General features: G+C 39.8%; 1 protein-coding gene across 2 annotated transcripts in view; it reads left to right on the top strand.

The window, feature by feature from the left end:
- Positions 1-287: 287 nt before the first annotated feature.
- Positions 288-12,002, top strand: part of GluRIB (Glutamate receptor IB) — a 346,208-nt gene continuing 334,493 nt past the window's right edge. For both annotated transcript variants that reach the window (XM_069114169.1, XM_069114258.1), the window contains exon 1: positions 288-560. In XM_069114169.1, coding sequence (XP_068970270.1) covers positions 338-560 — 223 coding nt within the window. In that variant the 5' untranslated portion in view covers positions 288-337. The remainder of the gene's footprint in view (positions 561-12,002) is intronic.

Here is a 12,002-nt window from a genome sequence, read left to right as displayed (position 1 = left end):
GGAAAAAGTAGTTACGGGAGTGAGAGGGTGAAAAGAGGGCGCGAGGTAGAGAGGGTGTAGAACGGGGTTGGTTGGTGGAGATGGCACTGAGACCGGGATCTGTAGCAGGAGGAGAGCAGCAGAGGCCAGAGGAGGGAAGAAAGAGAGAGAAGACGAGGAGCGAAGGGAAGGGAAGAGAAGGGCGGTAGGGCTGGTTAAATGACGACTGGTCGTAGGCGCGGGGTGACGCGGGGGGACACGAGAGCGTGGAAGAGAGGGATGCTGGGGCGGTTCAAGCGAGATCGAGTTCACGCCAAGTGGAGTACGGCAGTTTGTGTCAGACCACGGAGCACGGAAGATGCTCCCGGTTGTTTACGGAACGGGTGGACCACCCTCGTCGCGGCGACGACGCCGCGCCACGATTTTTCTCGGTGTCGTGTCTTCTGCGCTTGGAAACACCAGGAACGTCGCGAGTTCTTCTTCGATCATCAGGCCGGCTTCCACTGCCACCATCATGACCACCGCTTTGGGCCTTTTAATGATCTTGCTGCCAGCAGCGTATCCGGACAAGATCTCCATCGGTGAGTGTAGCTTATCGAGTGTTCTCTATCGAATCGCCCGAGTATTCCGTGGGCATGAAACACGCGTACGGGCGTCGTACGGCCAACGACAGAGGCACGTTGCGCGACATCGCTGGTCGAACGTTGTGCAACTGCTCCAACGGTTATGGAGGGTTGTTGCACTCGAGTCGACCCGTACGTGTCTATTCAACGCTGGCTGGAAGTAAATACTCCGCGTTCTTGATGTGCAGTTGCTACGGTCCGCGTGAAAGCTTTTGCACATGATTCTCTTTGACGACGTGAGAGGAGGTGAAAGGGGGAAGCAAGCGATGGTCGTGTAAATAACGTGTTTTTCATGCGATGAAAACGAACGAACGATCGTCGTCGTCGTTCCTAGAATCCCCAGTGCTTCGAGTTTGATACGTTCGTTCGTTGGATAAACTAGTATGTTTTCTTTTCTGTTTTTATGAAAATACGCGTAATCGCAGCGAAGTAAACAATCCAGGTAGAGTTCGAGACGGAAGCTCGTAGTTCTGTTGTTGTCCCCCGGCTTACATGCTATTTCTAGAAACAGTAGCATTATTTTTTCTAAATAAAAATCAGTAGCATTATTGCAGTTTGTCGTGATTATGAAAACATTCACCGTCGAGTCTTTTTGGTTGAATTCGTAACGAAGGGAAATACGTTCCATTTGAAATGTTTATAAATCGCATGTACGAACGTTTTAGTCGTGACAACGTGCTTGTTATGCTTTATCACGTAGAATTATATTGTTATATCCATACGTACAATTGTTCGGAAAACAATAATGAAAAGAACGAATAATAAATTATGAAACGTATTAAATTCGCATTACGTACCCTTTTGTTAAGTGGCCTCATACATACGAAGTATTATTTCATCGCATGCTTTCAATTAAACATCGATTTCAGCAATACAAAGCAAAATTATTACTAATATAAATGTTACGATTTACGTTATTACTATTTTTTTTCCATTACGCTAAATTAGTATTTGCCTCTGTGTTTACGAGGGAATAGATTCGAGTAAACCATCTGATAGCGAAATCATGAAATGCAAACCCGTGATAGAATTGTACCGATTGATCAATCCATCATTCGTTACGTTTCTGGTTGAAATAACCACGATTAAAAAAATATTCGTTATTTATCTCAAAATCATTGGTCGAACAGTATACTCAAAAGTTTTAAAATACTGAGCACGTTTTTCGAAACCCGCGGCATTTATCCGATGTCATAACAGGCATACAATTTGTTTCTTTAATTTCCTACGAACGAAAATCATCATAAATCTGTATATATTGAAATTCAATTATCAAATAGCATACATACACGAGTATCTACATAAATCGTTTCGGTACCACCAGTTAAAATAATTTTCTCGAAATCGAAATCTTTACGTCGAAGTTTCAACTTAATTAAGCTGAGTTTAAAGTTATTTCATATAACGTTACGGCAACCCTAATATTAACTCTGCCACCGAATGACGCCATCGTACATATAGACGCTTGGGAGCGTAAGTTTGAACGACACGTTTGTGAGCACACAAAGTGCGCGTAATTAAACAAGGAAACGGGGAATACGTTAAAAAATATTCGCAATTGGAAATAGGGAGAAACATGATAAATCACATTTTTCGTTTTTACAGTAGAACTATAGAGCAGTAGTATGATACTTAACGTGTTAATTAATTTCATATTATCGATACTGTGTTTTTATTTGGTTTCCAGATTAAATATATTTGTCATTTGCTTGAAGAACATTTATTATTTATTATTATTACGAAATTATATTGTTCATTTCATGGAAGATTTCGTAGATTTAATAGTTAGTTTTAAGAGACGTGCATTTATGGATTTATCAGGTTAGCCCTCTTTTTAATTTTTATATTGCCACACAGTGATAATTTCAAGTATCCACCGTATTAACACTTTATCGATCAAACATTTATTACGAACAATGAAAATTTAATAAAACATTAACGTCTATCACACGTCATATTTTGTTTTCGTTACTTTTATGAATCTTTAATAATACAATATGTTTTTATCATAAACATTACTTTGAGATTTTTTTCCTGTTGACCAAGCACATCGGTTACGCGTTCATTTATTTCGCAGCTAAAAATTAAATCCAGATTAATCTTAAAGCGTCGCACATATGTGGTGCTGGTCAAGCGTACGCGTTAAAGAGGCTTTGGTTATTATTCCTACATTATTGATTTAACGTTATTCAAATTACATATTACTTGAAATCCTTATGTCTTCGTAATATTCCATTATTAAAACGTTAAAATTAGCTAAATATCAAAAAGATCAAAATACACGTCAACCAGACTCGAACTATACAAACTATTTCTCACCTATGGTCTTCGATTCTTATCTAGAGGGTATTCTCTCAAAAAGTTTTATTCCCCACAGAATTTCCCGGAAACGTTCTTCCGTCTGTCCCTTACTCTACTTACTCTACGTACTCTCTTTCCCCTCTTCCTTCTTAATGCCAATAATTTCCCGGTGAGATTCAAAAATCGGTCATCAATGTCTCGCTCGACGGAGAAGCGTGATATTCGGTTAAAAGCCTGCTAGATTACCACCAATGCGCATCTCAGCTGCGTAACGCTAGAAGTTGTGGGAAATGACTATGGAGAGGAGGAAAGCGTGGCGGCCGCGGGTGAAAACGCCGTGGGCAAGGGTAAGACGGAGAAGAAGCGAGCGAGATGTCTCGCGCGAGGGTGGAAAGGGAACGGAGAAAGTGGACGCGAGAGTGAGACGAACAAATACAGAAACAGTGGTTGATGTAAGAGGGCGCCGAGCAAGGGGAGGAAAGAATGCGCGAGAGACAGAGAACGAGGCGGAGGAAGAGAGGAACGTTGAGCGAAGAGTGAATGATGAATGCCTATAGAAATGACGGTGTCTTTCTTCCACTCGTGTAGGTATGTAGGTAGAGAACTACCGGCTAAGTCGACGAAAAGGCGAGGAGGAGGTCGTGGCACGAGAGGTGGTGGTGACGTTGGAGGAGGATGAGGATAGTTGGAAGGTTCGTTGCCTTGCCAAGTTATACAGCGCACGGCGGCTTTCTTTGCTACTCGAAGGGCGCTCTCTACCACTTCACCACCACTCGCTCTGTATATTTTTACGGAATTATGCGAAAGACCGCGGCGAAAATATATCAACGGAACGCGTCATCGGTACTTGACCTCGCTTATGATACCCGTCCTCGCCCCTCGTCCACCCCGATTCACCCGAGTCGCTCGTTGCAGGGAGTTTTAAGAGAGTTCTCAGCCGATTCCTGGTCGACGTCACGTCGCACGTACATTACGTATTCCGATATAAATCGCCGGATTAAAATACACTTGCGGTGGATTGTTGTCCACGCGGTCGCGTCACGCGTACTTCCACGGTACGCTGTTTCTTCCAGTCTATCGGAATATTTGGTATATTGGCTGAAAGAGATATATAAGAGTCGTAACTTCCGAAGAAATTCAATTGGGTATGCTGAATCTTAAGATGCAGAAGTTGGTGATTGAAATGTACAATGTAAGATAAGTCGTCAATGGAAATAATTAGATTTCTTTATGACAAACATAATTTTCGAGTTTTATGTTGTACAAAATTTGTGTAAATGTAAATAATTATATTTACGATCTGTACGATCTAACGATAATATGAAAATTATGTAATATGTCCTGGTTTCGAGATTTTTACGTATCTGCTGTTATATGTTCCAACTTATTATTTTAATTCTCGAAACACGTACGTTTAAATTTCTCTAAATATGATTCGTTATATTTGTTCCATCAACATTACCTCCTTCTTTCGTGTAATAATTATAATTTCATTAAGCGCACGGCGTTTTAATTATTAAGTAGCACACGTTGCGTACACGTTGCGTACACGTTGTCATCGCGTTATACACGGTGTCTTTATAAACAAAATTGTTTGCTGGGGATCATTAGCGTTCTCTGGTATACTTTAAAATTCAGGGGAACGAGTTCGGTCGTCAAGGGAAAGCTTGACGCGTCGGAGGTTCGTTTTCACCTCGTGTAGAGTGCACTGTGGCGGAATCGCGGTCAAGGTTCAACGTATAGAAGAGTAGACTTTTTAAGCAGTAGAACTTAATTGCGAATTTTACTTACATCGTGTACGATGCTTTTACGCTGATGAACAAAGAAGACGCGAAAAAATTCCATTACACTCACTTTTCGTGGCAACCACCTCAGCTTTTTATCTTCCATACAACTTAAAAATTTTCAGTTACAAACCTATTTCGTTATCTCAACGTTCCGAGCTCGTTCAATTAGCGCCAGCTTTTTTCGACAGAGCTTTTCAATGAAATTAGTCGAAATTTTAACATTAAATCCTTCGTAAAACGCACGCTTTGTGAGATTTGTATTTTATTTGAAAATAAAATGCACCTTCTTCGTACTTGTCTTGTCTATCCACTAAAGACGCTTATACGGCGGACAAAGGAATCATATAGCCGTATTTCCCCATTGTACGCAAAGATCCATACTACATCAATTTGTTCGCACAAAGTATGTACTATGAATACAAACACGACAATAATCTTGGCAAACATCATCCATAAAGCATTAAAAATCAACGAATTCTTTTTGACATTTCATTTACTTTGATCTTTAACATTTGATTTTCATATTATACATATACATGGTACAAAGGTTACGGATGCAACACATAAATTACATTTTCTCTCTTGTATGCCACTATATACTTTAAAACTCTGTATGTCGTTAACCAATTCCACGTCAGAACTATCTTCGCATTTAACTTTAGCATTAAATATATGTTTTCAACTTTCTGAATGCTTTAACGATATTAATAACTAATATCGGTTAAATTAAATTCACGTGGTAACTAAACTAATATTATTCGTTTCTTATAAGAACATCGTACCATTTTCACCAGTACTATTTTCAACAAGTTTATATCTTCAAATCTATCAGGTTGTTCCTTTCTTCCGCTGTATCATATTCAAATAGTTCTTCTTAGCCATCGAGCGACATAAAAGTGTCATAATGATATACGTAAAATTAACAAAGATGGATTTATCATATTTTCCCGTGATCTTCATATAGTACAATAGTTTTGTGCACGGTACAAGTGCACGTTGTCTTCTATTCGAATCGATATGCTTGACGAATGCAAGGAACTCGCACTGTACTACGCAATAAATGTGAATTTCAGCCAGCATTAAACGAAAATTCCAAAAATTCAGCACCGAAGTAGCTGCGAGACACTGGCGTGAATTATATAGCGGTTCCTTCTCGAATCTCCGTGTCGACAAAATGGAATTAGAATGGCTATGGGGTGGTCGGGCGAAGTCTTTTGATTCGATGAGAACAGAAAATTTCTGTCTTCCAGCTGTGTTCATGCTGGCAACGTCTGGCAAGTAGCATCTCGAACGACGCGAGCAAAGGTACGATGCCTTTGTAGAGGAAGGTAGCGGTACCTACCACTCAAGCGACCTACCGTCCGACTAATGCTATTAATAGCACGCCCGCTATCAGACAAGAGAGACAGGGCGATGTGCTCGTAGCTTCTGTATCGTCGTGTTCATCATTGAAGAATTTCCCTCTCGCTGCTAGAACGCGCACGTTGCGACGAAATCGAATTTTACCGCGTTTCCCGGGCATTGGCTGGCGAAATGAGTGCTCGATCGAGGTGTCTGTGGAAAAAAGTATTTTGCTGCTACTTCGTCACGGTAACTCTATGCATATGTATATACCGTTATGGATTATTTTCGAGTGGCGAGATTTACCTGTGAAATGGAAGAATTTTTAACGTAATCCTTAATGAATCCTTGATGTACGCGTCTCTTCCGAGATAACTACGTATCGAAAAAAAAAAAATGATCGATTTTAGAATTGGTTTTCGACTATATCGTTTGTGATTATAATGCTTTGATTTACGTTTTAGCGAAAGAAAATGTTACTTTTTATAAATCTGAAAAGTATCATTTTTAATCGATGTAAAAGTATCACAACATAGGCTGTGTATGATGAATTTTAAATCACTGAACAAAATATTTCAACATTGCTACTTAGGAATACTAACTTACTATAGAAAATCTTTCAAATTATTATTCTTTACGTATTAATTTCTATAACGAAAAAGTAGGAATCCTGTAAGGTATATGTATATTTATATGTACGTATCTACTATTTCAATATACCTTACTCTCCATCTCTTAAAATAAATAAATCACTGGTAGAAATATATCCATGATGTGTCACGAATTCTTCAAGCTAAAGTTAAGATCTTTTTGTATATTACTATGGAAGCTTTTCTCAAAAAGTTGCGAACGAAACTCATATTCACGATACGACTTCTGTTGTTTCGATTCATCAGACGAGTGCTAACGGTACAAATACCATGGACGCGATTCGATTCCATACAGTTTATGAATCGACACGGCGTTGTACCTGACCTTTCCTCGCGAATTATACTAATTCGCGCACAGAGTAATCCGTACAAAAGGTTGGCATTCTGAACGGCGAATGTCTCGGGTACCGATAGCATCCGAATGCCAATTTATTATTCACATAATCGGGCGCAATCGGACCGCGTTATTCGGCGGCCGTGTAATGCGAGACTGGCTCGGCTGTGTTTCTATAATTGATGCATTGGCTCCTCTATTAGAATGACAAAACCGCCGGCTCGTGTATGGCCATCGACGCATATTCTACTATGCTTGAACACGACGGCCAACCACGCGAGATATCTCTCTAAAGCGTGCTTTACAATATCGTCTGTATTCCTGCGAAGTTACTCGCCATTAAAGCCACCGATCTGGAGAAATCTGCCATCCAAGTTCACGGAATTACCTACAATTCACGAGACACGTCTTTTTAATAAGATTCATTAATTGCTTCGTTGGGGTTGGCTTCATCGCGGTCATTGAAATTGTTTACAATTTCGTTCAGTCAGTTACACTGCTACGACATTTGGAGATATAAAATTAATTGGATGCGTGCGACGAGATTGGATCGAGCGCGAGTCTGTATTTTATGAAATTGAAAGAAGCTTAGGCAATTATTATTTTTTCGAAGATGAAACTAAATTAGATGGCAAATTAGATTGCTTCGGAATATGTGGGTGTCGGTTGAAAGGTAAACTCAGTACACAGAAATAAAAAGAGACGTAATTTTATTCCTGTAGTTTTACACTTAAAGTCTTCGATTTGCAACATATCCACGGACAAGGACAATTCAAATCACATATAATATCGAAAGGACTGAAACAACAGCGAATTCAAATAATATTTGCCAACTTTGAATAACAAGCTATCAATTAAAAACATTTATCAATACAAAGCTTAATATTTCAATGGTACGTTTCTTTGAATCTTCCTCTTATATTTATATTTTATTTGAAATTCATGTTACGCGTTCAAATTACGCGTAATATCTTCTACGAAAACAGGGGAAAATGTTAATGAGTGCATTCAGATATGTACTATCTCATGTAACACCTCAACGACCATTTACAACGTATCAACAGGAATTCCGAGCGTCGCTACGCTACAACAAAGCTTATTCCAGATACGACTAACTTATTCCCGCCATCTATGAAACCTGCTCTTGTCCTCGTGCAAGAGCGTATAACAGCTTTTTCGCCTGTATCATATAATCTTCTATCTCGTATCTTTGATCAAACACACTCTACGATATGTATACATCAAGTAGACATCATTGATAAATTTCTTGTTATAAAATGTATCTCCTTCCCTGTCTCGTTGAGTAACAACTCGAAGAAGAGCGAACGTTAACGTATCTGTATGCAGAAGAGCGAAATATTTATGTGAGAGCATTTTAAACGTGTTTCGACGTTCCGCAGTGTCGTTTCTGCTGTGTGATCGTCAGTGTCAATGGAACGTATATCTGTATCGGAAAATAATGTTACCCTACCATTGCACACGAGCTTTGCCGTATCGCGGAGGCGGAATACACCTGCCATTACGAGCAACGTAGCAATAGTACGTAGAAGCATCAGACACGACCAAGAGTAATCCGATATTACCGAGCCGCTTTTCCACATAGAGATGGGTATGTCTTCGGTGGAAAGCATCCTGAGGGTTTTCAGCCGATGTCGTCTTGCTGTTACGAAAGATACGTTCAGTGATGTAGCTGTACGATAGGTCATACATACGTCTTGTCTCACGGTCACTGTTGTCTCGCAAAGTGGTATTACATTTTTTCTATCCATTTTCCGGCATAGGAGAGAGACGAAAAATTCTTCTTCTTCAATTTGATCGAGCGACGTAGTTGCGACAAATTTTTTGGAAAACCTGCATCATACGACTTGGTAATTCAAGTTACCGTTCGTATTCGTTGTTCGTTGTTACGTCACACGAGTGTTCTTTAACGGTCTTACAGCGATTAACGACGCGAGATCGTTTTGTTAATTGAGACGACGAACAATTCGACGGTTGACTATTTTATATTTCCACGTGCCCTGTCAAGACTCGAGACGAACGTTCGCGAAGGTGGAAGAGGTTTAAAAAATTTAAGGAAAGAGGCAAGAGGCAGAAAGATGATGGAAACAAATGGAGGGTAATTTCTTGATTTATCGAGGTGACTAGGTAGTAAATCTTTAGACGAAGCTCGAGCTACTTCGTAGTTTTTATGTAAACTTATAGTCTTACGATATGTTCAATATACACTGCGTATAAAGAGATTGCAAGAAGGGAGAAAAATTAGAATTAAAAATACATATGAGAACGACGAGGTTGAAATAGAATTCTAACGAAAAGGGTGGAGTCGAAGGATAACTGGAATGTCCAAATGAAAGCATGTTTATCCATCGACGTTTGGTGTACGAGATGACTTTTACATTATGCAGTGCGGACATCAAAGCAATCCTAATGTTACACGACCGATGATTACACCTGGCATTAATCAAATAGGATTCTCAGTAGGCAAAGTGGCATGTACGTCGCCACTGTTTCCACATTAATTCAACTAGGGAATAACGTTATCTTCGACACTGACTCGCACACCATCCGCCGATTTGTGTTTGTTTAACGCGTCGCTGCTCCAGCTGTATTTCTGACGCGTTACATTGAAACCGTGTGACTCGCAATTCTGCATAAAATGCCCGTGTAACGTCGAATTAACGTTGCCCCGTTTCCTTACAACGTAAGAGCAACGCGAAGAAAGATGAAAAGAATCTAGAATTTTTCTATCTTGGATATTTATCTCGCGAAAGAGATACTTCGCTTTGATGTTTTCACCGAGAACAGCGCGGGTCGTTACGAAACTCAAGCACGCAGTTACGCGACTCTCCGAAAAAGAAACTGTTTTTAGTCGCTTTTGCGGCTGTGGTGTGTACGCCCGCGAAAAATTTTTACTCGAGATAAGCGTGTCATCGTACGAGAAAAAGGCGAACCGGGGGAAACAGCTAAAAAGGAAGAATAAGGCGACATAAGATAGAGAGAGAGAGACAGATTTTCAGGGTGCTAAAAAAAGAAAAGTCTGCGACCTTAAGGTCTTATAATATCCACCGAAAAAAAAAAAAACAAAAAGCTTGTAGTCAATGTAAATCACAAGAACGATACTTTGTACGTAAAATCATTCTTATTTAAGAGCATTCGATCTTGTAAATGAGTTTTACTTTTATTCTTCTGGCTAAGTACTATAAGCTCGTTAGACATCTTTTTTTTTAAATTCTTAATTATTAATGGATATTAATAAAATAATATCCATATAATTCTTTCGCGTACGGTACAAGCGTCATCTCGCGCTCGAGTCGATCTACTTGATGAGCGCAAACAACTCGCGTTGTATTTAACGATACAGACGAATCTGAGGAAGCATTGAACGAAAATCCGCAGGGTTCACGAAGTTGAATAATTCAACGCTACCCGCGAGACACTAGTTGAATTATATAGCGATTCCTTCTCCGATCTTCACGTAGTCTCCCTTCTTTTTAACACTTTACATGTATGTATATGAAATTCACGAGTCGAAGTAAGAGGGTGTTCTTAGAAAATGATGCTTTAAGATCGTGCGATAACATCGTGTATCGACTGTCTGCGGAGCAGAGACAGGCTGGCTGCTACGAGGCAATGAAAAAAACGTGACGAAGGGGTGAATACTGAAGTAGAGAAACGACGAATAGACGGACATAACGAGACATGGGGAGATAGATAAGTAGATAGACGTGTCGCAGCGAGGAAAGACGGAGAAGATAGCGAAATGGAGGAGGATGGTATAGGTGTAACTATATGAGGAAGAGATGGAAAGGGATAGAGATAGATATAAGACACGTTCGAGTCTTCCGAGGCAGAGACGGTGATTCTAAGAACGAAAGAGTAACGAAAAGAAATTGGAGAAGGGCTGAACAGGGATAGATATAGGGAGATAGAAGAGACGAAGTTAGAGTAGGATACAAGCAGAGAGATCGATGCTTGACTTCGTCGAGCTCGGATACTCTTCTCTCTATTCGACTTGCACAGCCAGCAGCTACGCCGTACAGCCATTTGCCAGCTTCTTCTTGGCCTGGAGATCCGGGACGGTTATTAAAACCTGCGTGGCTGAGCCGTTCGGTAACTGCCGCTGAGAACTTTTCCTTACTTTCGATTCTTTGGAATTTAATTAAAGTCGGGATAAGAAACGCAACCGGTCGGCTTCCGTCCGAAAGATCTTCCGATTTTTATACCAACATCCATTAAAAGATGTATCCGCGTTGGGCGCGCGATGAATCCTAAATAATATAATAATAAGGTTTTGTTTGACGCGGATTAAAAGTTTCATAATTATAGACCAAGTTAATCTTAAGTTATTTTAGGTTCTTCTGACTTTTTAATGATATATGATGTTTCGCCTCTTTTCTTTTTTTGTGAAAATGAGGGATCTTTATATCTCGAAGGAATTAAAAAGAAGACGGGAAGAATGGAAAGAGGGTAAAAAGAGAAGGAAGGAAATGATCTACTTTTGCTCCTATTGATTCCAGAGTTCTGGAAATAAGACTTAATATCTTCTTTAACATAAGATTATTTCTACCATCTCACTGTAAATCTATTTCGCCAGAAATTTTACAGTAATAAGATACGTAAACTATCCAACGCATTATAAATAGTAATACGATAAATATAATACGTTACAACGTTGGATATATTTTACGTGTACAAAATTAATACAATAATTACGTTCTCCCAGAGGGACGCGAGCAAATTTATTATTCATCCTAATAGCATTTGACGTAGGTATGATAACAGTGGCCACAAGCAGGTAAGAATATCATCGATATTCACCGCGTCTCGCATCGAACAACTTCTCGAAATTTAAGAAAATCCAACGTCCCAGTTGTAATTCTTCGCTTTGGTGACTCTGTTACGAGTTACCTCGTGGATTCACGGAACGACCAGAATCCCACTTGGCAGACCGCTGCGGTTTAAGAACTTGACAGGGGTGTGCCGTCTA

Source organism: Bombus flavifrons, chromosome 1, assembly GCF_040668555.2.
Source record: "Bombus flavifrons isolate JBK064 chromosome 1, iyBomFlav1_principal, whole genome shotgun sequence".
Classification (NCBI taxonomy): domain Eukaryota; kingdom Metazoa; phylum Arthropoda; class Insecta; order Hymenoptera; family Apidae; genus Bombus; species Bombus flavifrons.
Note: the sequence above shows the minus strand (reverse complement) of the source record. Positions and strands in the feature narration are given on the sequence as shown.